We start from the raw sequence: 26,940 nt of genomic DNA, 5'->3' as shown, positions 1-26,940 counted from the left end.
GCTGTGGGGCATGGTGCCTCTTAGGTATTCAGGACCCTCTATGCCTTGATTTATCTCCAACCAGGCACACATCCCATTGGCCAGGCTCAGGTGACCAGTGGGTCCCAGCCTCAAAAGTGGAGGAAGCTCAGAGCTGAGATGCGAGGCGGCTTTCCTTTCCACTGTGCTGGCTGCTCACCTGATCAGGCATCTGGGCAACCCTGCAAGGTCATGGAAGAATGGGGCCTACAGAGAGAAAGCAAATGGGCGCTGTCTTGGCCTTCCAGACACCAAGAAACATGATGATCCCACAGGAAAAAAAGGTCTTAAGAGTAAGGGTTTAAGAGTAAGGGCTTAAGAGTAAGGGCTACGTGGGGTGCTAGGATGATGAAAAGCCGTAAGTAAAGATGAGGTTCAAAAATAAAAAGAAATATAAAATCCAAGAGGAAGAAAAGTTAGAGGTAAAGATGATTGAAGCAAGAATAGAATGGTAAGAAAACTGACAAACCTTACAAGAAAAAGATTTTCAGAAAGGGAGTACAACAGAAATGAAGTGGGAGACAGGTAAGAAAATAATCGCAAAGCCCTTCTCCTGACTACAGAGGCCAGAGGGACACAAGGCTTGGACGACTCTCTATCTGAACTGATATTCTCCTACTACTGGGTGTGGTTTTGTCTTCTTTTTTAGGTCACAGCCAATAGTAGCTTGGTAAACACTTAGAAACACGACATTTTTCATTATTTTGAAATGAAAAACTCCCAGGGCACCTGGGTGGCTCAGTAGGTTAAGGAACTGACTTCGGCTCAGGCCTTGAACTCACGAACTGTGAGTTCAAGGCCCATGTCAGGCTCTGTGCTGACAACTGAGAACCTGGAGCCTGCTTCAGATTCTGGGTCTCCCCCCCCTCTCTCCCCCTCCCCCATTCTTGCTCTGTCTCTCTCTGTCTCAAAAGTAAATAAACATTAAAAAATAAATGAAGAACATAAACATTAAAAAAAAAGAAAGAAATAAAAAGCTTCCCAAATGTAAACTGTCCTAGACTAGCAAATCTTTCCCCCAAAACCAACAATCTTCTATATGTTCCATCTATGCAAGACCTAAAAGAGACCTATTTGGAGTCTAACTGGGGAGTCTAACTGGGGCCAATATTGCTTCTCTGGGGGAGTAAAAGGGGAGAGGTTTGTCCCAGCCCTGCCAAATTCGGCAGCTTTGGGCATTTATTGGAGACAGTCAAGCTGTGCTTTAAAATAGAAGCTGGTGTGTGAGATTCATCCCTTGAAAAACATGTGCAAGTGTTCAGATGTTGCCACAAGAAAATCTCTCTGTGCAGAATCTTAACCTTTCACTTCTATTTCTTCGGTTCCTCCCCAAAGCCCTCTCTGTCCTCCACCCAGGGCACCCACAGGCAGGCTGATGGCTCAAGACCTCATGTGATTAGAGACAGCCTCCCTCACAGGAAGAGGCAGCAGTAAGCATAGATCGGGTAGGCAAACCTGGGGAGCCCCCTTAATTAGCCTCTTTGTTTGTATAAATATTTCCCCTCGGCCCTACTTACCAATCGGCAGCCATGATGTGCCCTAATCACAACAATAGATTGGGTCTGGGGCAGTCACCTCCCACTCCATCATTAAAGAGGACTATTTACAGTGGCCTTTGCAGTCAATTCATCTCCTTAGCAGTGGAAAGTCACTGCCTCTCCAAGTAGTCACTGGTTGTGAGCAGGGAAGCCCTTAGTAGTCAACCGCACCAAGCCTTCAGCAGCCCCAGCAGTAGCTCAGAGCCGTGGATTCTGCACAATTAAGAAAATGCATCTGTGTGGAGCAAGGAGCTGCCCACAGGCCTGGGGACCAAGTCAGCATGTCCTTGGCATTTACTAGGTCCAGATGTCTTTATCTTCTGGGCAGGAAGTCAGAGTGTGTCCAGATGGCATCTTGATTGCTTTTAGCCCAGCTGATTTAATTTCTAGGGCTGACGTCTCTTCCAAATACACTCTCCTTCCTATGAAAACGTGGTTGTCAAATAAGTGCCAGGAGAATCCCTGCACACAACAACAAACTAGGAGGGCTTGAATTGGAACCTGACTGTCTGAGACATACACACTGTGCAAATTTCCTGCCACATGGCTTGGGTTCTGGAATTCTTTCTGTTACAAGCAAGGGAATTTCTGGAAAGGCAGTGTGGTGAGGTGCAAGATCATGACGCTGGCATCACACGGAGCCAATTAGGAGTATGGATCCTCCAAATTCTGACCTGTGACCTTGAGCGTATCCCTGAACCACTCTGGCCTCAGTTTACTCACCCATAAATCTAGGATAACAATAGGACCTTCTTTGACAAGTTGTTGTGTCAAAGATTTTTTGACATAATGCACGTCAAGTGCTTACAAGAGTAGGCGGCACCTTCCTAGTAAGGGTTCCTTGCATATATTTTATAAGGAGTCTTCTTTAGTTTTGCCCCTCACTTTACTTTGCCTTCAGAGGACCTGCTTCTTAGAAACAGAGACCTGAATGGGGGCAAGGGACCAAGGTGGGCACCCACACATGCCTTAAGCTGGAAATAATAAATGATGCCTCATAGTTCTTTATGAGTTAGTCTTTTTTTTCACAAGCACGCTGCTTTTATAGAAGAAGCTGAGACCCTGAAAGGCTAAAGACTTGTCGAAGGTCACAAAGGTAGCCGAGTCCAAAGATGGAAACCCGTCAAGGCTGCGGAACTCTGATCTGCTGCTAATCCCACTCCGTGAGGAAGTCAGTGTTGCACATGGTACAGAGAAATGAACAAAAGCTTCCCTCAAACCACCACCATCCCGCCCTCAACAAATGCTTCTCCTCATACCAACAGGACTTTTCTGGGGTCCACTAGAATGAGGAAAGGGTGCCATCTTGCCATTTATAGAAATTGCCTCTCGCCTCTCATTCAGCAAATCTGCTCCTCCAATGCTTCACTGCAAAGGGCTATGGGAACTTAATCTAATATGGTGCTCATAGTAAAAAGCCTGACAAGAGACAGGATGTGAAAAATGTTCCAGAAGGGCTAAAAGTAAATGGTTGAACAATAATATGAATAATCTCAACTCTTGGGAATGTCACGCTCATGTTCTTTTACAATCTTAGATTTAAAAGAGAAAATGACAGGGTTGGATTAGATTATGTTAAAGCTTATTTTTAGCTTTAAATGTCTGATGTTAATGTACCACTATTAAGACCACTTTCTTTCAGAGTTAAGGGTTTATCTCAGAATCCCAATTCCCAGTCCTATTCTCTAGTCCCTGTATCCCAGTGCCTGTTAATATATTCATTTAAAGCTGGAGAGGAAAACCCCAAGGATGCCTTTAACACTTATGCCTTTCTAAAGCACACCAGACAAAAGAAAACTTAGTAAATGGCACTGAACTTACGGTTAATTGGAAGTTAAAACTTGACAAATATTCTAATATGTTACACATATTTCCAGAACCATGAACTGCATGTGTAACCAGATGACCACCGATAATAACGAAACATAGATTTGGGGAAATGACAGTTTAAAACATCAGTTTTTAAACTGCTATAAACTTAAAATGTTATAACCTTTAAATCAGTTTAAGTGGTTGTAATTCCAGGGGGTGCATATTTCCGCTATCAGTCATCTCAGAAAGGAGTGAACCCTGGGGCAGGAAATGCAAACCGTCCCTGGACTGGGCAAGAAGAACTCCCCCTTTACCTCTGAGTATAGCAGCCAAGAAGGCCTGGGGTGTTTCTGTGGAGGAGATGGGATGCCCCGGGAGGTCAGCTTCACTGGCCATATGAGGATAACTGTGTCTGCTTTGTCACTGGTGGTGGTGAGGATGGCGACAGCATCATCAACAACAGTGCACAGAAATAGGCAGTTCTGGAACAGTAAGATCAAGGGTGGCATTGTGAAACCAGCAACACAAATGAGCTTGAACTCAAGCAGAATGTGAGGAGAGTCAGGTCTCCTCTCCAGGTGGGAAAAGAGCATCAGCAGTGCTTGCTCTGGCTAGCCTGGTGACTTCACAAGAGCCATCAACTGAAAGGCAGCAGCGTAGAGCATGACACGAAGCCCTGAGGACTCTGTTCTGACGCGCCCACAAGGCAGCACCCCAGGAAACCCTGGAAGAGAGGTGGGGATGACTTAAAGAGGACTTTACTCCAGGCCTTTGCCACTCTAAGCCTTAATAGTTTAGTAAAATGAATAAACAACTATGGAAAAACATAACAACAAAGGATAAAATTGATCATAAAAATGCATTAGAATATTCATATGTAAGTAGAATTTTAGACGCAAGTTGATTTAACCATCTGGGGGTGGGAGAGGAACCAGGGGGAAGGGCAGGCATGACCCAAAAGCAGAACAAAAACTAAACATAGGTACAAGAGAAAAATGGAAAAGGACAGTTGTACTCCACCTGGTGTCCATAAGCCACAATGGAAATTAAACATCTAGTTCTTTGCTAAAGTTGGATCACAAAAGCATCTCTGGGCTTGCAAACCCTTGAAAGAAAGTATATTAGCTTATGGGTTGTCGCTAAGAAATGGCTTGAAGACCCAAGCAAGATATCCTAGGACCCCAAGTCCCTCCCCAGGCTATAATCAAATGGAAACACAGGCAAGTGAAGGCATGGGACTCCCAGACATGAAAGTGGGCAGGTTTATGGAGTTACCTATGGGGTGGCAGCTGACCCAAGGGATGAACTGCATGGAAATGTGGTGGAATAAAAGCATAATAACTGACCTGGTTACTGGCCAGTAGAAATAAATGAGTTTCTAGTGCCTTTTCTCACCATCTGCTTTCTCTTTCCAGATCTCTGCACAAATTAGGTCTTTTTTTTTTAGGTTTATTTATTTATTTTGAGAGATGAGAGAACCCATGGGAGAAGGGCAGAGAAAGAGGACAGAGGACCTGAAGCAGGCTCTGCGCTGACAGCAGGGAGCCCGATGTGGGGCGCGAACTCACTAACCGTGAAATCATGACCTAAGCCGAAGTCAGACACTTAACCGACCGAGCCACCCAGATGCCCCAGAACTGGTTCTTAAAACAGGTGACCATCCTTTAATGGCAAAGCAATTAACCAGAAAAGCAGCAATTGTGATGTCCATTGTTCCAGCCAAAGCTGTCTGTGTTTCATGTTTGCAAGGAGCAAGTCCACCTGGAGCAAGTGTAACTCCATTTTATGGGCTCACGCCAATCATCGTTATGTAAGTAAAATGGAAATCACTGTTTTGAAACAGAGAAATGGGATTTTGATGAAGATGACGAAGTGCCTTACAGTCCAACTCCACTTTACAGAGGAGGACACTGAGACACACAAATTAATGGCAAACCTAGAGCTAGAATCAAGTCACTGCTCTTCTTGGGAGATTTGGAACATATTCAGAGAGATTGTTAGGGATTTATGATGCATGAACGTATATCACAGTTGGAGGAACAAGAAAATTTTAATCTGGAAAAGGGATGATTCAGGGGCTTCCTAACTACTGCCAAATAGCTAAAGGACCAGCAGATAGATAAGGGCTGGAACTTGTTCTTTTGGCCTGAGGAAAGGAGGATCATTGGAGAGAAGTTTAAGGGTTTCAGTTTTATACAGTTAAATTTTGCCAAAACAATTTCTTGGGGGACAGCAAATTTTCTGTCACCTGAAGCTTTTCAGAATACACCGGAAGGGGGGTTCCTGGGGGGCTTAGTCGTTTGAGTATGTGACCTTGGCTCAGGTCATGTGATCTCATGGTTCCTTGGTTTGAGCCTCGCGTCGGGTTCACTGTTGTAAGCGTGGAGCCTGCTTCGGACCCTCTGTCCTCCCGCTCTCTGCACCTCTCTTGCTCATACTCCCTCTCTCTCAACAATAAACATTAAAAAAAAAAGAATAGACTGGAATGTAACATAGTATGTAGTGGGTATGTTTTGTCTATGGAAAGTGGTGGGGCAAGGGGTGTGGAGGAAAGAATTCAGACATGAAAATCATTGGATGGGGTGACCTTTAAGAGTATGTGATTCTTTACAACCTGGCACCAAATCAGGGTTTCACTCTTGCCTTTGAACTCTAAAACCTATCTTCCCATCTGTTTGCAATAGTTTAAATTTTAATCTGTTTCATATTTCAGGGTATTATGCCCCGAATATTTGATTTGAATGCTATGGCAGAAGGTCACTCATATTCATTTATTTTCTTTTAGTCTTATACACTTGCAGTGAGTCTTCTGAATCCATTATGCAAACACATGCAAATCATATGCAAATAGTGTGGCCTTGGAAAATGACAAAATCCTATGGCCTTAACTGAGCCATCAAACCTTTTTTTTTTTTTTTGAAAAGAAAAGTAATATACCTTTTCAACATCTCTGGGGCAGGAGACAATTTCCTGATAGAGGTATTTACATGACATTGGAACTGGTTAATCAGAGGAGTAACACCTTCTTCGTATTTATGTAAGGATTAAAGGTCAAGAGAGCATTTCCACATGTATGATCCCATTTGATCCTCATAATTACCCTGTGGGATCGGCAGAACAGGAACTGCACTTCCTGTTCTAGTTTTCAGATGGGAAGCAGACTCACTTAAGTGACATGACTTGCCCAAGTTCACTCAGTTAACAACCAATGGATCTGAGGCTGAAAACTCCCCTGCTTCAAGACCAGTTCTTGCTTCTCGTCGTGATTCAGGCCTTTAAAGCAAGACGGCTGTCATCAGCCTGGGTTTGCTTGAACCATGTTTTGCCAAAAGCATCTTTGGAACTGCTTCTATTGATAACGATGGCGTTTTAGGGGAGACTAGGAAAGCCCTAGCACAGTGCTTGGGCCATAGTTTCTCCAACCTGCTTGGCTTTTTAGCATCTGCTCTGAAACCTTCAGACGAAGAACTTTCTTTATCTCACCCATTCTTCTCTCCTGCAGGAAGCAAAACTCTGTAAAACTATGGAGGGTAATGGCACAGTCTCCACAGTGAGACAGTGGATCTGAAGCCTTCATCCACCATTTTCTAGTCGTGTGGCCTTGGAGAGGTCATTGAATTTCTCTCCACACCAGTTTTTACATCTATGAAGTGGGTGAAATAATAGCATCACTCTGGTAGAAAATGTGATAAGGGTATAAACACATACAAAAGAATCCCACCTGGGGTCTGACGTACAATAAGTGCTCGATAAATGGTAGGTCCTACAATGACTTTATTAGCAGAAGTAATACAGTAGTGGTAGCAGTATCTCAAGTTGTTCTGAACTCTGATGCTAAGAACAGGACTCTTGGAAATGAAGTGGAAGAAAAGCAATGCCAAGCAGGCCCTCTGTGCCAGAAGGTTGGGAAACAACGTCTGAAGTAGCTAAATTCAGCCCAGGGAGGAATGTTTGAAATTTGACCTTTTTTAATAACTACCACATCTTGCACCATGATGAGGGCAAGTGGAATCCTGCTTCAAGCTATTTCCAAGAAGAAAGAGAGCCAAGGCTGACATCCTTAACTCTGCTGTCTCAGCCAGAATGCTCTGGATACAGCAGTGTCCCCTGCTTCCCTGGGTCGGGTTCAAAGGGGAAAAGAGGAGACTCCACCCCAGCTGATTTAGCCGGCCTGAATCACAGGGTCTAAGGATGGATGTGTCCTCCTTCTGGACCAAGACCAGAGGCAATACGAACCGGGTGCCTGAGGCAGCAGGGGAGGTGCAAAGAGCGGGTACAGCCCCTTTCTGGGGATGGCCCTTTCCCTCCTGTTCCAGTACCCACCTCAGCAGGTGCCACTGCAGAACCCGGTCCTTCCATCTGCCCCCAAGGCACGCCACTGCACCTGTCCAGGTCACTCACCTAGCACAACTAACAAAGTGGCCTCCTTTGTGAGGACAGCTTCCTGCTTCTATAGTCTGTCTCGCCGAAGAGACCAGAAGCTGTTGGAATTAGCCAAACTCTTGAAGCTGGCCTAATGTCCATAGAAACCATCTCACTGAGAGTCCGGGTGACCGGCCCCAGAGGGGTGCTCAACTGATTCATATTTGCCAGGAAACACACTGGGCCATTCTGAGGCTGGGTTCTCACCTATTTTTGGCAAGGAGGATTGGTGATATGCAAAAGGGACTTCCTTTTTTTTTTTTTTTTTTTTTTTGCAGCACAGAACCAGCTGAGCAATCAACAGCACTTCTTGTTCCCAGATCACCCTTCTGAGCACTTCTCTGCCCGCCGAATAACTGAGGCCATTAGAGTTTGATTCCATTTCTCTGCTCCAGGCACAAGATAAGCCCACCAAGCTGGGGTGGCCTCATTCGGGTGATGGCTCCCTGTGCCGGCTGCTTCCTGTTGGCAGTGATGTTTTCTGCCAGCTGTAAAGCCATCACCTCCTCGGATCAGATGTGCACTGAGGTGAGTCCAAACTGTTTGTCTTTATCCAGATTAAACTGCCTGGAAATTTTGAGACTCAGCACGCAGTCCTATCTGAGCCTTGGCCTCCCTATATTCACTGTCTTTAGAAGGGTGACAAGGTATGGAGAAAGGTTCTTCTTCAGAATGAAGAAGGAGCCATAGAGCTCAGCCAGGGGATGATCTCAAAAATTATCCGTTGGAAGAAGTGAGTGTTTTCCTCCTCTACAAACAATTCCCTCGAAACGATCCTAATTGAGACATAAGATACCAACAGGGTCTCGGTACAAAGAGCAGCCTTCCAAATGTGCTTCCAGAATGGAGGTGCTGTTTGTCCAATATCCCGGCATATGGCCACTACTCCACAAACAGTTTTTTAGTTTCCTGGAGATTAGCGAAGATGGCCTGTGCCAGGTTTTAGAGCATATAGAGATCACTCTGAATGAGTCTGGCTTTCTCCTCGAATTGGACAGCCCTCCATCTGTTTTACTGACCCACAGGAGTAACATTGGAGAACAGAGCCAAACTGCATCTTCTGTTTTGGCCTTAACAATATTTACCAACTCGTGGGAAGTTCTTGGAGGGGGTCTCTTGCCATCTTCTAAAATGCTGCAACCTTCCTCTGACTGAGAAACTGCTCATAATTCTGGGGGCTAGACGTCTAAGATCAGGCGTCAGCAAGGTTAGTTTCTCGGAGACCTCGTTCATTGGCTCTCCCTGTGTAGATGGCCATCTTCTGTGTCTTCACATCATCTTCCCTTTGTATGTGTCTAATTTATTCTTCTCATAAGGACACCAGTCATACTATATTAGGGCCCATCCTAATGATCTCAGTTCAACTTAATTACCTCTTTAAAGACTCTTTTTTCCAAATAAAGTCACCTTCTGAGTACTCGGGTTAAGACTTCAGCATATGAATTTGGGAATGACACAAAGCAGCCCGCAACAGAAGGGGTCAAATAAGAGGTTTTATCAGCCCCAGAAGGCTCTCTCTTCAACACTCAGGTCAGAAGGTCAATTACACACATACGTGTAGGTGACATGATAAGAGGGTAGGAGTGGGAACACCACCTCCTCAGTGACCATGTAGGTATGCTACCCACCATCTGCCAACATCCTCAGGTAGGATAATATCACACTTACATTACAATTCCCAGCTTATTGGGAACCAGGCTATTTTAAATACCCCATTCTGAAGCTTACCAGTTCAACTCTTAAATCCCTGCATTGCTACAAAGCCTGCACAGCCCTTCAGAAGCCCACACAGGAGTCCTGTGAGATTCTGGAAAGCCCATGGAAATGCTGGACCAGTCTAGCTTCCTACTGAAGACATTAGGTTCCAGAGTTGCCAGTTGCTTTTTGCAAGTGGCTCCTGCTTTGGCAGAGTAGAGGGGAGAGAAACAGGGACCACGCCCTAGTCCTTTTGTTGCCTGTTTCTGAGGCCTCCCTGACACTCAGGTGGCAAAAGTGATGCTGAGGGTCCTAGGATCTCCAGGCCTGTCCCTATGTGGCAGTAAGAGCTTTCCTTTTTGGTTAAGTCAGGTGAGACTGAAACCTCTGGTTTCACCTTTGGGTAAGTCAGGTGAGACTGCAGCCCTCCCTCTGAGAGGACTGATTTTAAATGCCTTGGAACCAAGGCAATTAACATTGGATCTATACTTGGCGTTTATATCCTCTATCATGTCTGAGTTCTCAGCAGCAGGATTCTCAGGCTGTTTACCAGCCATCACTCTATGTGTGTACTGGCAAGTTTCTGGGGGTTACCAAGATGAATGAGATTTTGTTCCTGAAGGTAAGGAACTTCTGGGCTGCAGAAAGTGGAATAAAAATGGACGTGGTGGAAGAGGAAGCTTTGGGTTGAAGGGTCTGGCCCCTTTTCAAGTGCACATTACTCTAGCCTGCCTGGCCCTCATACTGGCTTTCCTTTCCCTCTTTTGTTCTCTCTTCCAGTTGAAGCAGAATTAACCACAAACTGTCTGTGTGCTCATGTGGCCCCCATTAGCTTATCAGGCCCTATCTTGAAAACAAAGGTGGGTTGGTTTGTTTGGGTTTTTTTTTTTTGCTTTGTTTTGAGTTTAGGAAACTTGTAATGAAGTAAAACATACATACAGAAGGTTCCCCAATCCTAAGTGTACAGTTTAATGAGTCTTTACCAAAGCGAGCACATCCGTGTGCCCAGCGCACAGATCAAGAAATAGCACCTTCTCAGCAACTCAGAAGCCCCCTCGTGCATATTCCCAGTCAGTAGCCCCCAGGGGCACCCGGTACTCTTAACTTCTATCATCAAAGAAAGATTTTGCCTCTTTGTGAATTTTATATACCAGAGACCGCCTGCTGTATAGTCTTTTGTGTCTGGCTTCTTTCGCAAAGCAGTAAATATGGGACATTTACCAAAGATGCTGCATACAGCAATCATTTTTTTATTTTCATTGCTGAATGGTATTCGGTTGTACTAGCGAACCACTATTTATTTATTCATCCTACTGTTAGTGGCCATTTGCACTGTTGTCCATTTCTTGGCTATTATAAACACTGCTGCTTTGGACATTCATATCTCTGTCTCTAGCGAACAAATATGCAAATCTTTATTAGGTGTTTGCCAGGGCGGGGATGTATTGGGTCATAGGGTATACATATATTTAATTTCAGTAGGTATCGCCAACCTGTTTTCCAAAGGGTTAGTACCCATTTATACTCATTGGCAATGTATGTGAATTCTGATTACTCCCCATCTTAATATTTGCTATTGTTTGTTTAAGAGTGTTAACAATTCTGATGGGTGAATAATGATATTTCATTGGGATTTAATTTTTACTTTCCTGATGACTGAGGATATTTTCAACTTTGTTAGCCATTTGCATATCTATGTGTGCATGTGTACATGAGAGAGGCACAGAAAGTTCTTAACTTTAATGCAGCTGGATTTATAATTGTTCCTTTATTCTCAGCGCATTTCTGTCCTGTTTAAAAAAATTTGCCGACCTTGAGGCCATGACAGTATTATCCTCTCTTTTCTGGAAGTTGACTTTGTATTTATCTCTATTGTTAGGTTTCACATTTAGAGCTATAGCCGACTGGAACTGTTTTCTGCATACAATGTGAAGTGGGAGTCAAGATGAATTTTTAGTAAAACTTTTTGTTTGAAAAATATTTCTAAAGTAGACAAGCTCTAAAAATATAATGAGCCTCCATAAACACTCCATGTGGAATCTTCCACTGTTATATTCTACTGTTGTTTTCTTCTGTATGTGTGTGTTTCTTGTGTTATATTCTTCTATTGTTTTCTCTGTATGCATGTGAACCATAAGTAACAAAATTAGAGCCAGGACCAGGTCTTTGGAGGCTGACAGATGTGCAAAGCGTAAGTGAAATACAGTGTTCTGTGATTTGAATTCTGGTAACAGTTTAGATACACTCTTGAATAATTACACTGGAGTGTAGACATGCCCCTTCATTTCAGATGGGCTCAATGGTGGCTATCCTGTCCGCTCAAACCTATGGGAGGAAGACAGTCCTTCTTCAGTCCTAGGTAGGGGTGGGAAATGCCTAGTGGAGCTCTTTTTTGGAAGAACTCCAAGTTCACAAATTCACAGATACAGAGGCTTCTGAAGAGCTCTAAACAATGACATGATATTGTGATGAACCAGTAAAACACAAACTCCTCTTATGAGTGCTCAACGTACATGGTCTCATTAATCCTCCGAGTTGGCCCACAAAGAAGGTTATCCCCCATCTATAGGTGGCGAAAAAGAAGGCTCAGAGAATACAGTTTAGTGGTTGAAAGCTGGGATCTGAACCCAAGCAGTCTGACTCAAGATACATAGAAAATGAACTGCATATAATTGGGATGCCCTTTGCCTGTAGGAATCAGGTTAACAATGAAATTTTAGGACTGTGCCCTCTTGGGAATCTTTTGTTTTATTTTCAGAGAGTAATTGTTACTCTGGGATTTGATGCAGTCACACTGCTAACTCTGGAGGGAGGCTCAGTGTTCTGCATGCCAGACTCTGTGCATGGGGTCGCTGGCTGCGGTGTATGCCGAATGCAGAGGAGACGTTAGAAAGGTGGGAATCAGCACTTGGTGAAACTCAAAAGGTTCAAAATTAGAAAATGATTTCAACACTTTCGAGACGAGAAAATACAATGGGATAGCAGAGAGTTAGAGTTACAGCAGAAGGAAGCAAAATAAGATCCTGATTGAAAAAATGCAAATGAATTACCTGGAAGGAAAAGGGATTGCAAACACAGATTTAACACTTACGAGTCCCACTCTGTGGAAAAGGGATGGCTCTGATATGAAGCTGGAGACAAAGTGGTTGGTGCAGGTCCCAGTGCACAGCAGGTCCTGAGGAAATGGCCCATGACTTAGGACCGGGGGTAGGCATGGGGTTGTTGTGAATGCCGTGTCTCCTTACACAGCCCTCCTGGCTGCACGGGTTCACATCAAGAAGGGACCTGCAAAAGTAGGAGAGGGAGAAGGTGATTTTCGACAATAACCCCACACTGAGGGCTAGAGAATGAAGGCTGCTTTGACGGGAAGTAGTCACGTGGTGCTCAGAGGACCCACAGGGGCTGCAGAAGCAGGGGTGGGTATCTGCCTGGAGGAGCAACTATACATGTGACCCTGGCAGCCAGCCCAGTCCTATATTCCTTCTCTGCATCCTGTCCCTTCTCCATTGCAGGGTCATGCTGCAGTCCTAGAATCCTGTGCTCTACTCATCACGACTCCCTCTCAAAAAGTTTTGTGAGGATCCTGGCAGTGAGAAAGACACAACCTCACTCATGTAGTATTTCTACCAAAACTGTATAACCTGAATCAAATCATGAGGAAAGATGCTTCAAGTGAGGGACATTGTGTGTGTGTGTGTGTGTGTGTGTGTGTGCTATTGATAAATATATCAATGCCATGAGAGACAACAAAAGGCTAAGGAATTGCCTCAAACTAAAGACACACAAAAACTAAATGCAATGTGTGAACGTGGACTAGAAAAAACAAAATTACTATAAAGGATAATATTAAGACAATTGCCAAAATGTGTACACTGTATAATAACATTGTATCAATGTTCAATATTCTCAATTAGGCATTGGCACTGTGGTTATAGAAGAGACGTCCTTGTTCTCAGGAGACTTAGGGGTAATGGGTCATGATGTCTACAATTTACTCTCAACAAAAAAGGAATGAGAACAACGTGTGTGTGCGTGTGTGTGTGTGTGTGTGTGTGTATACTTCCTGCCTTAAAAAATTTGAGAGACTACTAAAAAAAAATTTTTTAAGGGGGTGGGGCCCCTGGGTGGCTCAGTCGGTTGAGCGTCCGGCTTCGGCTCAGGTCATGATCTCACAGTTTGTGAGTTTGAGCCCCGCGTCGGGCTCTGTGCTGACAGCTCAGAGCCTGGAGCCTGCTTCAGATTCTGTGTCTCCCTCTCTCTCTGCCTCTCCCATGCTCATGCTCTCTCTCTGTCTCTCAATAATAAATAAAAAACATTTTTAAAAATTTTTAAAAAATTCGAGAAACTGGAAACAATTTAATGCTGCTTGAGTGATTCCAGAGCAGGGGACGCTTCATGTCACCATCTGTAATAGTAGCTGTGAGTGTACAAGAATGTGAATATGAAAGCCAAAGGGGAAGGGTCACGTGGGTGGAGCTCAGGACATTCTCCAAAATGTGCTTGCTTTTTAAATTCTCTTATAAGCTGCAATTCTTGTCATTTGCCTCGTTCTCCCAGGAATCAAGGGCAGAGAGTTCATTGTACTTTATACCTAAGTAGAGATTAATGTATGACACCGGCTCATGGTGGGTTTCTCAGAACTCTGTGGGAATGTTATCCACTAGTTTTGTTTTTCACCGGGATAAAACTGAGCTATTTCATTTATCTGCCTTTCCATTTGCTAGAAGCTCCCTCAGGCCACTGGCTCCATAGAGCTCCTGCTGGATTCTCAACTTTCCGAATCACATTAATGCAGTAAAAGCGCTTAGTAAAGCACAGAAGAGGACTAATTTAGGTGTCACGGGCGCTTATATATTCAGGAGAAGGAGGGAATTGCCAGCGTGGCGCCTTTTGCTGTAGGACCAGAATAGCTCAAGACAAATTGAGGAAAGGTCCCTTTCTCCAAGTATATGTGACATCAGTTACGCCAGTGCATGTCAGAAAAGGGAAATGTCTTCTCAAAGCTCCTCCAAACCTTAGCAGCTACTGGGGAAGTTACATTCATTTCCTCTTGGGGCCATCCATGTGCATGGGCACAAGGGGGGTCTGGCAACATGTGTTTTTCCCACCAGTCAGCTACATCTTAAGTTTTAAAGGCGAAGTGTGAATTTCAAGGACATTAGGTGGATTTGTGGCAGTGCCTGGAGGACGTTGGGTCTATAAAATGAGGAATGAATTACAAGGAAATAAAAATATGGCATTTTCATCAGTAACACTGATAATATTATCACAATATAGAAGAAAACGTGATATCCAGTAGGTGAGCATGCATACGCTCATGGTACCCACAAAAAATGCACCACTACGCAGAAGATGGAGTAAAGCAGAAAGCAATTAAAATGTGACATCTCTAAAACATCAGGCTTCATAGTAAAGGAGAACATGCTCAGTCTTCTGTTCCCAGCTAAGCAGGATTGTCTGCAACTGAGGATGGGGACAGAACATTTTGAAACAGATACAGAAGTAGTTACAAGGAGCCTCCATGTATATATCGACGTTCGACAATCACTGATATTTTGCCTACTGATTTCATGTATCCCCTCCTCCCCTCCTTCATGCCCAGAATATTTTAAAAGAAATCCCAAACATCAAGTCATTTTATGCAGAAATACTTCAAAATGCATTTCAAAAGAATGAGAACATGGCTGTTATCATTCAAAAATTCCTAATTCCTTAATATTCTCTAATATCGTGTCCTCAAAGTTTCTTGATAGTCTATAAAATGTCTTTTCCTGGTGCTTCATGTGAATCAGAATCAAAACGAGGGCTACTCTGTTGTTGGTTGTATCTCTTAAAGAGCTTCTATTGCTGTCTCTTTTAACAAGAGCAGTCTCCTCTTGCCCCATCCACCTTCCTCTCTACTTCCCCAACACCATTCACATGTCAACAAAACAAAGTTAGTTATTCTACAGGATGCTCCGCCTTGGGCATTTGGCTGACAGCTACCGTGAAGGCTGTTTTAACTTAAATCTCTTGTTTCATTTGTAGGCTGTAAATTAAGCCTAAAGTCTTATATTCAAATTTAATTTCTGGGGGGGCAGGAATCTGTCTCCATCAGAAAGTGCGAAATGTCTGATTGTCTTGTTCTGTTGATGCTAACGCAGAGTTGATCTGTTTTCAAAATGAAATAAAACATTTCCATGCATCCCAAATCAGAACTGTGTAAGTATAATCAAGATAAGTCTTCCTTCCCTGCTTCTCTATCTGGTTCCTTTTTTCCCCTTCAAGGCGATGAGTGTGGGGCCTTTCCCCATGGCTTCTCTTTGCAAATGTAAGAAATACACATACAGTATGCTATATGTGACATACCATATACTGTATATACTATAAGTTCATTCTGCACCTTGCTTTTTACACCTTACAGTATGCCTGGATGTCACTCCATATTAACATGTGGAGACCCTATTCATTCCATTTTCAACTGCAGAAGATTCCATCTTGTGAATGGACCATATTTTGTTCAACTAGTCCTACAGTGATGAATAATCTGGTGACTGCCTACCTTTTGGTATTACAAAAATATACTAAAATAAATAATCTTATGCACAAGTCACTTTGGGTATTTGCAGGTGTGTATTTGGTAAGATTGCTAGAAGTGGGATTGCTGTGCAAAGGATAAAATATGTGTAATTTTGCTAATCAATCAAATTACCAACTCTGATATTAATTTCCGTTGTTTCTCTTGTCAGAAAGAAGCCAACAAAACATATAACTGTGAAAATTTAGGTCTCACAGAAGTTCCTGACACTCTACCAAACACAACAGAATTTTTAGAATTTGGCTTTAATTTCTTGCCTGTAATTGAAAATACGACTTTCACCAGACTCATAGATCTTATGTTTTTGGACTTAACCAGGTATGTATCTGAGTTCCTTCTGTGTGGCTGATGTTTTACTTATGGAATAATACAGCCTGCATTCAAATTGTTTCCAGGACCTTCTTTTGGGAGCACAGGGGCATTCTACCTATACTGTGTGTTTACTCTTCCCCATGAAATATTTTTATGCAGGTGAAATGTTGTATTAATGAAACCCAATAACTGAACAGAACAGTGGATTGTTTTCAAACGATGCTGCATCAACAGTGTTGTTTAAGAAGTTTTAAGGAATACTAAAGACAAATCTTTCGTTCAGTCAGATGCCATATTATACTACATGTTAGCGTAGTTTATTATTGGGTGATAACATTTTAAAAAAAATTTGCAGAAGAAACACATAAGCCACTAACTTTTTCCCCTGTAAGTTGGGAAAATAGTTCCATCATTTAATTTTAGAAGCAGAGTCAGGATTCCAAATACTGAACAAGTGTTTGTGAACCAGAAGGCAGAAGTATTACAAGAAAATAAGAGAAGAAACCAGAAGGGAATTGCAACATGATTGTGTGTGTGTGTGTGTGTGTGTGTGTGTGTGTGTGTGTGTGTGTAAGAGGGGAAAGGGCTTTGCATGTGTATGAGGGATGTATCCCTTGCAGCAGCTCTATTTCTTAGGTGGTTCGGTTTCAGCTTCTGCCCAGGGTAGTAGAACATTCACATCCGTAAGACTATATTCATCTTTATAACCACCCCTGGGAGGTAGGCATGCTGTATATTACAGTCCAACTCATGTTCGAAGAGGAAATGAAAGCTCAAGGAGATTTGGTGAGTTTGGTTAAGGTCACAGAGTAAGGCAACTGGGTCTCTGCTCTCCTGACTCTCAGTCCAGAGTCCCCCAAATGACCCCAGGCCACCTCCATGGCCAAGATTCCAGAATAAGTGTTGCCTAGCAACACTTCACTGAGACAAAGTCTTGCCCTTGCAGTTAGGGACAGAGATTACTCTGCTACCTACCTAGTATGCCCCCAGGACATTTACTTGCCCTCTGCTTTACCACTTCTCATTTTTAGATGAAATGGATTTGACCACATTTTGAAGGAGTGCATGGGGCCATGACAGCTTCTCTAGATAGAAGACTCTAAGTTTCCTCTTGTTATTTTTGAAAGATGATAAAAAATATGACCTCATACTTCCTAAAATCCCTCTCCTTAGTCCCCTAGCCCCTGCCTTTCATCTGGCCACCAATCAGATACAATTTTTATTCTTTTAAACAGCCACATTTCTTTAGCTCTACCAACATGTTTTCTGGGGTTTTTTGCTCATTCTTCCATCTTGCTTTTCAGACTTCCTCTCTGGAATAATTTTTCTTTTTTCCTGAAGTACATCCCCCAAAATGTCTTTGGTGAAAGTCTCTTAGGATTAAACTCCCTTGGTTTTTGTTTTTCCAAAAATGTCTTTATTTTACTCTCTTTCTTGAAAGACAGTCTTTTCTGGCATGATTGCAAGTGACGGTTTTTTGTTCTTAGTTAGCCCTTTGATGCTACCATTCGCTTTGTGCCTTCTTGCTGTTAGATAGTCACCTGTCTGTCTAATCATTGTGCACACGTAGGTGATCTTTTCTCTCTGGGTGTTTTCAATGGTTTCTCTTTGTCTTTGGTATTCTGTAATATCACAGGGCTGCACTGTGTAGATGCTTGGGCTCCCTGAATCTGTGATTAGTGCCTTTCATCAATTCTAAAATAGTCTAGCCATTATTTGTTTGAAACTTGGCTTGCTCCTGGTCACTCTTTTATTTCTTCTGGATCTCTGATTAGATTTACATTGCATCTTCTCATCCATCCTTTGTAACCTCAATATATCTTTCTTGTTTTCCACCTCTGGTGTTTTGGACTATATTCCATATAATTTTCTCGTAGCCCCTTTTAGTCCATTAATACCCTCTTCAGCTAATCTCTTGTATAAACCATCCATTGGCTTTTCAATTTCATTAACTTCCTATTTCAATAAATTTCAATGACTTTTCATTTCAGATATATCAGATCAGCTTTAATAAGTTTTTCCTTCTTCCTATTATTGGTTCACACTGTTTCCTTTAAACATATCAAATGCACGTTTGATCTAAATATATGATATATTCTGATAATATATATCAGGAATATCACATATTCTTTCCAAATCATATATGTATTATGAGATATATCTGATAATTCTGGTATCTGTTGTTTCTTTCACTTAATTATGCAGAATATACTTATAATTTTTTTTAAGTTTATTTATTTTCAGAGAGCACATGTGCACACAGGCAAGCAGGGAAGGGTGAGAGAGAGACAGAGAGAGAATCCCAAGCAGGCTCGTGCTGCCAGAGTGCAGCCCGCCCCAGGGCTCTATGCCATGAACCGTGAGATCATGACCTGAGCTAAAATCAAGAGCTGGACATTTGACTGACTAAACCACTCAGGTGTTCCCATAGAACATTTTTTTAAAACTGATTTTGGCTAATGAATTGCCCTTATGTATTCAGTGAAGTTTTATTTTGAGCTAATTTATCTTTTGGAACTTGATGTAAATCTTTGTTTAAAATACTTTCCTGGGATTAGACCATGGCATTATGGCTACAGACAATAAGCCTAAATATTTCTGGAAATGCATAGTGAAATATGTTCGGGATGTCTAGGATTTGATTTAAACCACTTCAGGAGGGAGAGGAGGGAATAGAAGAAGCAAGGAAGTATATCTGGCAAAATCTTGAGAACTGCTGCACCCGTGTGGTATATGAAAGTTCATTGTACTACTATCTTTACTTTAGGTTTGCAAGTATTTTTTATTACAAATTAATTAAATAGGTGTATCACTCAAAAAGAAATTTCTATTCACTTCTGCTGCTCTCTGAAGTCACTACCATTCTGGAGCCATTTTAGACTCAATTTTCTACCTGGGCTCCTTTTGGGAGGTCCACAGAGGTAGTGTCAGTTCAGACCCCAGCCCTCGTGAGTGGAAACTTACGGTTAGAGAATCCCAGGGGGAGACTTTTCTCGTTGTTATCCTTGTTGCTCCATCTAAAGCCATGGGCCAAGATAAACACATATCCTCAAGGTCACCCTCTATGAGCTTTCTTTTTTTAAGGTGATCCACTGAAAGGATCCCTTCTGAAGATCTTGGTGGTCTGTAGGTTTTTGATAGGATCTCCTACCCTGCTTGGACCCCAAACTTTGTCTCCTGCCATGGCACATGTGGCTCATTTTAACTCAGGCTTTAGGCCATCAAAGACTGGCAGATATTGGCAAATATGACAAGTGACCAGGGCTCACTTGGTCCTAGGGATTCCAGCTGATTTTTCACAGCTCCTTTAGTGTGTTTCTAAGGAACTCCCTTAGTGACTTCCAGGGTAGCTGTGTGTGTGTGTGTGTGTGTGTGTGTGTGTGTGTGTGCGTGCGCACGCGTGCGCGCTCGCACACATGTGCTGACACATGCGTAATCCAGTATCTTCAGGTGCATTACCAGGATGACACCTGTACTGCTCCATATTTCTATGGAGCATTTTCATATGTATCATTTGGTTAAAAGCCATTGCCTAAAGCACTCATCACTTCTTTACTTTATAGATGGAACAAAAGTTTGAGAAAATTTGTGACTTGTCCAGGGTGACACAGATACATATATCACATATCATTTGTTCTATAGTATACATTATATACTACATATTGTATATTACTTACAACAGTAAATAATACCTCCATTTTCCCTAAAGTCAAATGACTAACTGCTCCCTAGATTCTATAAACAAACCTCTGAGAGTTCAATGCAAAGGGATAAGATTTCTGGAAAAAATTCTAAATCAGAGTGTGCAGAACTGAGGCTAGTCATTAATTTGACAGGTAATCTGTTGGTGCTGCAGAAAATTTTTAATTTTTTACCTCAAATAACGATATATACTGTTTTTACTCTACACAAAAGATGGCTTTGTTAATACTAGTCACTGTGACAGAGTTTTTCTTTTTTCTAATTAATTATTTTTAAATAATTTTTAAGGTGCCAAATTAACTGGGTACATGAAGACACTTTTCAATACCAGCATCAGTTGAACACAATTGTATTGACTGGAAATCCCCTGATATTCATGGCAGAAACAGCATTTAATGGGCCCAAATCGCTGAAGCATCTTTCTTTAATCCAAACAGGAATATCCAATCTCGAGTTTATCCCAGTGTATAATCTGGAACAGTTGGAAAGTTTGCATCTTGGAAGCAACCATATTTCCTCCATTAAGTTCCCAGAGAACTTCCCAACACAGAATTTGAAAGTCCTGGATTTTCAGAATAACGCTATATACTATATCTCGAGTGAAGACATGAATGCTCTGGAGAAGGCCACCAACCTAAGCCTTAATTTCAATGGCAATGACATTAAAGCCATTGAGCCTGGAGCTTTCCATTCAAAAAGCTTCCAAAGTTTGAAATTTGGAGGGATTCTTAACTTGTCTGTTATATTAAAAGGTCTACAGAACTCCACTACTCAGTCTCTCTGGCTGGGGACATTCGAAGACTCTGATGACCAAGACCTTACTCCAGCCATGCTTGAGGGACTTTGTGAAATGTCTGTGGAAAGCATCAATCTACAGAAGCACCATTTCTCTAATATCTCACCTACCACATTTCGCTGCTTCACTCAACTTAAGGAATTGGATCTCACGGCAACTCACCTGAAAGCATTGCCCTCCGGGATTGAGAGTATGAATGCTCTCAAGAAATTAGTTCTCAATGTAAATAATTTTGACCAATTGTGTCAGATCAATGCTGCCAGTTTTCCATCCCTCACAGACCTCTCTATCAAAGGCAACATGAAAACACTTGACTTCGGTGCTGGGTGTTTGGAAAAACTAGAAAATCTTCAGAAACTTGATTTAAGCCACAATGATATAGAAGCTTCCGACTGCTGCAATCTGCAACTCAAAAACCTGCCCCACTTACAATACCTAAACCTGAGCTACAATGAGCCTCTTGGTCTTCAGAGTCAGGCATTCAAAGAATGTCCTCAGTTAGAACATCTAGATTTGGCATTTACCCACTTGCGCATTAAGGCTCCACAAAGTCCTTTTCAAAACCTCCGTCTCCTACAGGTTCTGAATCTTTCTCACTGTCTCCTGGATACCAGCAATCAGCACCTTCTAGCAGGCCTGGTGGATCTCCGCCATCTAAATTTACAGGGGAATCACTTTCAAGATAGGCGCATCTCAAAGACCAACCTACTTCAGCCCTTGAACAGCTTGGAGATTCTTAGTTTATCCTCCTGTGACCTCCTTTCCATAGACAAGCAAGCATTCCAGAGCCTTGGAAAAATGAGTCACGTAGACTTAAGCTACAACAGCCTGACGGGCGATAGCATCGATGCTCTTAGCCATCTTCAGGGGATCTACCTCAATCTGGCCGTCAACAGCATCCACGCCATCCCACCTCTTCTCCTCCACACCCTGTCCCAGCAGAACACCATTAACTTAAGCCACAATCCCCTGGACTGCACTTGTTCGAACATACATTTTATAACATGGTACAAAGAAAACCTGCAGAAAATTGAGGGTGTGGAGGAAACCATGTGTGCAAACCCTCCATCTTTAAGGGGAGTTAAGCTGTATGATGTCGAACTGTCCTGTGGGATTACGGCTGTGGGCATTTTCTTTCTTATAGTATTTTTACTCTTCATTGCCATTCTGCTCGTCTTTTCAGTTAAATTCCTCCTCAGGTGGAAATACGAGCACATTTAGTGCTGAAGCTTTCTGGAGATGGCAAATGAATGTGTTTAGGGAAACTGCCCCAAGTAAAGGAACTGTTGTCTGTTGTTGGCTGTCAGAATTTTCAGATTGGTTCCTGCAGCTGGACAGGACTTGCTGTGCTTTTCTGAGTCCCAGAGCTAATGAACCTTCCTGGAATGTAAACTGACTAGGACCAGGGGACCAAACAACAGCTGTGAGAGACACAGAGCCATTTGCTCACATGAAAGGTGGTTGGAGGACCCGTGGCAGGGAAAGGCCAGGAGAGGAATGTTCGAGGAGGTGATCTTCCTTCCACTCATGGACACTTCCCGAAGCAGCGCCCACCCTGACCCTAAAAGGAGACCAACAACCACAACTTGGTGGCACTGGTGACCCCAGTCCAAACTCTGTCTCCTATGGCTTGGGCATCGTGCTTGGCTCTGAGTCCTCAATAAGACAGTCATTTGAGAAACTTGTTGAGGATAAAGTCTCAATGCTTTTTTTTTTTAATGAAAAAGGGAATACACAAGAGAATTTAAAAGAAGAGGCTGAGAAATGAATCGTGACATCAAACCAACTTCATTTATCTCCTTAATTCTAAGTCTCTAAGGTCTCTACAATTCCACTAGGGTGTAAATAGGTACAAACAAAACAAAACAAAACAAAACAAAACAAAAAAGAAAAACCAAAAAGCAAAAACCACCCCACCAGTCCCCCAACCCCCAATCTAGGATTTTTGCTACATTGGCCACTCTCACTTCAGAACCACGGAAGTTTCCTACCGATCTTGTGTGCTTGGTCTTATATTACAAATCCTACCTTACACATGGCTGTGGCCCAAATGCTCTTCTCATTTGAATGTCTGGTCCTTAGAAGCTTTTTTCCCACAGGAACTATGAGATAAATGGTGGTTTGGTTCCCAGGGCATCTCTCAAAAGTCTATTCACCTGGGATAGCAATCGAGCTAGTGCATTTCCAATGAAAACCAGTGGAAGAAAGCATCACTGTGCTCTAGTTGTCCACAACACAATACTCTGGCTCAGTGAGTTTCTGCTGAGTCTGGGGGTGTCAGCAATGATTGTACCAGTGGAAAAGATTAGACAGGACCATTGAATGTAGAGAGAAAGGACAGAGAAGCAGAAAGTGTTAGGATTTAGGCCTTGCAAGACCCAAAGGGTCCACTCCTATAAGGCTTGATTTTCTGTGGTCTGGAATGGTGGACAAGAGCTGAAATCTCTTGTATTCAGGGTGTTGCATTCATAGGACCTTAAGTTCTGTAACAAATTTTAGGCTAGAGGTGGTAACTCGAGTTATGAAAATCTGATTGGAATATCAAAATAAAATTAACTTTCATATCCAATCAGAATTTATTAGCCCTTATGTTGGGGGTCTAACAGTGGGACATATTAACAGAGTGGAAACTTGGGAACCAACCTCTCTTTACCGCTATATCCCCCAAGAATGGCAAAAAAGACAGGAAATAGTGAAGAAATGCCATAAACCTCTCCTGCAGTTGCTCTGCTTGTCTCGTAGTCTTGGGGGATTTTTTGGGGGTAGTACTAGGTGGGAGGCCAAGTTTTCCCAGAAAATCTTGGTTAACAACACACGGTAAAGGGACAGAGGTGCTTGCCTTGGGCACAGAATCTAAGGGGGAACCAAAAAACCTCAGTAATCAAGACAAAAATAATTTAATGCAATATTTAAAAACTTTTGATTAATGAAAAAAATCTGTAATAAAACAACAAAATTTTTAAAAACAGCATCCAAAATAGTCCCATGCTGAACCATGTTAGGGCCTGAGACAAAAGGAAAAATCAGTAATACTGATCCTGCCGCTGTTTAAAATTTTGGTATTTTGTTCATGGTTGATATTTTGCATTAGTCTTTTTTAATTTAATATTGCATTAAAATATTATCTTCATTACTGATTTCTTTGGTGCACCTTAAATTTAGCACCCAAGATGGGTGTCTCACTGGTCTCACCCTATTCCCACTGTGAGAAATACTAAGAAGGAGGTACCCCAGTTAACTCTCAGGCCACAGTTTACCCAGGGCCTATTAGCAGGCATATTATCTCAAAGTTATTCTGAAGGGCCTTTCCCTTCCCCCTTACTTTCTGGAAGAAGGTCAAAGTGTCCGAGAGCTTACACCTTCTTCACCTTCTTCCGCATCCTCAGGTAACTCCCAACTCAAAGGCATCCTTCCTTCAAAGTGGAGAGAGGTAGCAGAGATGAAAGGGTACTATATCCCCTTGAGCTCTAGGTGGCCTGGGGACCTGGTGAGTGGGCACAGGCAGAGCACCACTCTGCTAATGCAATGAAACAGCACACAATTAGCTGCTTTAATTACCTTGAGTATCAGTGTTTGGGAAAACAGGTGCCTGAAAAGGAAGTTTTCCTCAGCTTTCCCGAGGGAGCCCTGGAGAGGCAGTCACTTAAAGATGTGTGTGGAAGAAGTAAGTGCTAGAAATATGAGGAATGGGGACACACCCATCATCCCCCTTTCTTCCTTCCCTGGCCCTAAGGAGGGTGGAACAACATTCTGAGAAGGCCAGTTTGAGCCACTGCTGTATTGGTATTGGCCTTGAGTCTGGCAATGACCGAGACTTTTTTCACTGAGTTTTGGGCTCAGAAGGGACCTAAGGCAGAAGTGGGCATGGCTGCCTTGGCCAGCCTCTGTCAGTGTGTGGAACAGGCAGCTTCCTAACTGGTGCTACACCAAAGACCCCTCTTTCTAGGGACGTGAAGGCAGGGTTAGTTTGTAAGTTCAGGCAGCCAACCCTCCTGAGTCAAGAGAGAGAGCATCCCTGCTAACTACACCACCCCATGCTGCCCACTCTTGTGCAAGAGCCATTCATCTTTGAGGATTCAGGCAGGAAGGTAGCAGGACACATAGTTCATTTGTTTTGTTGATTTCATTAATTTGCTTGTACCAAATTAAATGATCAGCTCTGGAAACTCTGGGAACTATTCCTGGTAGTGACCACAAAGATGAAAAACCATGCTCACTGTTTCCTCCTTCTCTGCCTTTTCTCTTTATTTCTCTTTCCTTTTTCTTTGCTGTTTCTTCCCTTCTCTCCTTTTCTCCTTCTCTCTCTGTGCTTCCCTCCTTCTCTACCGGTTTCATGCTTTCCTTCCTTCTTTCATCCATATCAGGCAGGATGGAACTCAACACTCTATGAATCCAGTCTAAGACAGAACCAGAATGGACTGAGTTCCCTCGCATTCTAGCAAATTTAAGCTCTTTCTTGACTGCAGGATTTAAGCTGTAGAGACGATACACTAATTGCCATCTTACCACTCTATAGCCACATGGTTCTCCATAATGGTTAATGTGTTGAAACAGAAACAAAAGTATTGTGTGGAATATCTGTGATGCAGATTGCATCACATGATAGATGGTAGGGTCCTAAGCCCTAGCAAAATGTAATTGCCCATCTTGCTTTCATTTATCAGGGGTGTGCCCCTTCCCTGTAATGCAACTTGCTATTCTGTAACTGCACACTGATCTAAGGCTTTGTGACAGCTCCTCTGTTTTAAGCAACAGTAAATTCACCCTACAAAGTCAGAAAGGCAGCTTTTTGATAACTGCTGTCAATTTTATTGCTTTATCCTGGTTACTAGGATAGAATCTGTAGACATGGTGTGTTTATTGGTTTTATGTATCGTATGTTGTTACTGCTCTGACAAGCTATTCCTATAAAAATGTGTTATTATTGCATGTTGTAGCTCAGTGAGCTGACCCTGCATTTCAAAGTGTACTGAAGCAAATAGCATTGAAGTCCATAAAAGTTGACTGGCCTCCATCACAGAGGACTCTCTGCGTGAGCTGCAATTCCCACAATCTGATAGCAAATTATACCTTTCCCCAGAGCCAGCAGCCATCACTGCTAACTGAACACAGCACAGACACAAACACAGGCATGATCAGTAAAATTTCAAGACAGGAAGCTGTCATACCATTCCTACTTGTCCAATTCCTCAAGAAGTGTCATTTGTAATTTTGAAGTTTACAAAAGTATGAAATAAATGGCTTTTCAATGTTTTTGTGTATTATTATAAGATGCAAGAGGGGTGGTTGACCTTGTTTCTATCTGTCTTGAATGCTAAAGAAAAAATTAACTCGAGTTATGGCAAGAAAGAAGGGATTGGTTCTAAGCAAGTCACAAGTGGGGAACCTGGGTATTTCACTAGAATCAGTCGCCTGGAATATTAAGAGTTAGAATGTCTGATAGGGGGTGGGGGAGTAAGCTTGAAGGCTACAGAAGAATGGGACAGGCAGGTGTGGCTCCTAGATACTGGTTTATCACCAGAAACATCTGGGCATTCATTACCAAACAGATTCCTCTACCCGCCCCCCTGCCCCATCCCCAGATATTGGAATTTGGTTAGACTGGGGTTGGCACTGGATTCTACGCCAAATGATTCCATGCAAAATATACTTCCTTAAACTTAGTGTTATCAACCAATGACAGAGTCATATATAAGGCTCCATGCAACAAATGAGTTGAAGAACTGCTCCATTTTCTATAAGAGGAAATTTTGTAACAAAATGGGAATAAGGGGCTAAGAAGCCTTCAAATCCAAGGGTGAGACATCCCAGGCAGAAAGCCTGTTAGTCTCCTGCCACAACTTTCAGGCCACAAGATTCTGCTGCTAACCTCCCCTGCTCTCCCACCTATGCCCTGTCCCCCACTCCCATTCCATCCCATTACTTACGATATGAAATCATTTACTGGATAATGCGTATCTTAAAAAAGGAAAGAACTAATCTACACAGACTATTTTTAAAAGCCATTATGAAAGAATGTTCATGAAAGATTAAACAGTGAACTTCATTGAACTTCCTCCTCTCATCCC

The 26,940-nt window shown here is 42.6% G+C and overlaps 1 protein-coding gene across 2 annotated transcripts; it reads left to right on the top strand.

Annotated features, from left to right (window-relative positions):
- The first annotated feature begins 8,086 nt into the window (after nt 1-8,086).
- CD180 (CD180 molecule) lies at nt 8,087-26,125 on the top strand. 2 transcript variants are annotated; one of them, XM_047873893.1, is made up of 3 exons: nt 8,087-8,318; nt 16,214-16,380; nt 20,365-26,125. In XM_047873893.1, the coding sequence occupies exons 1-3, from the start codon at nt 8,229-8,231 to the stop codon at nt 22,091-22,093; spliced, it is 1,986 nt and encodes a 661-aa protein (XP_047729849.1). In that variant the 5' UTR covers nt 8,087-8,228; the 3' UTR covers nt 22,094-26,125. The 2 variants fall into 2 exon arrangements, with proteins under 2 accessions (XP_047729849.1, XP_047729851.1); XM_047873895.1 differs by having other exon boundaries at nt 8,186-8,318; nt 16,218-16,380.
- Nucleotides 26,126-26,940: the final 815 nt, after the last annotated feature.

This window comes from Prionailurus viverrinus, chromosome A1, assembly GCF_022837055.1.
Source record: "Prionailurus viverrinus isolate Anna chromosome A1, UM_Priviv_1.0, whole genome shotgun sequence".
Classification (NCBI taxonomy): Eukaryota; Metazoa; Chordata; class Mammalia; order Carnivora; family Felidae; genus Prionailurus; species Prionailurus viverrinus.
Note: the sequence above shows the minus strand (reverse complement) of the source record. Positions and strands in the feature narration are given on the sequence as shown.

Bases quoted from the DNA above. Each gene is read 5' to 3' on its own strand.
- CD180 (XM_047873893.1), top strand. From the start codon at position 8,229: ATGGCTCCCTGTGCCGGCTGCTTCCTGTTGGCAGTGATGTTTTCTGCC. The intron at 8,319-16,213 runs GTGAGTCCAAAC...TTCTCTTGTCAG, and splicing joins CGGATCAGATGTGCACTGAG to AAAGAAGCCAACAAAACATA. The intron at 16,381-20,364 runs GTATGTATCTGA...ATAATTTTTAAG, and splicing joins ATGTTTTTGGACTTAACCAG to GTGCCAAATTAACTGGGTAC.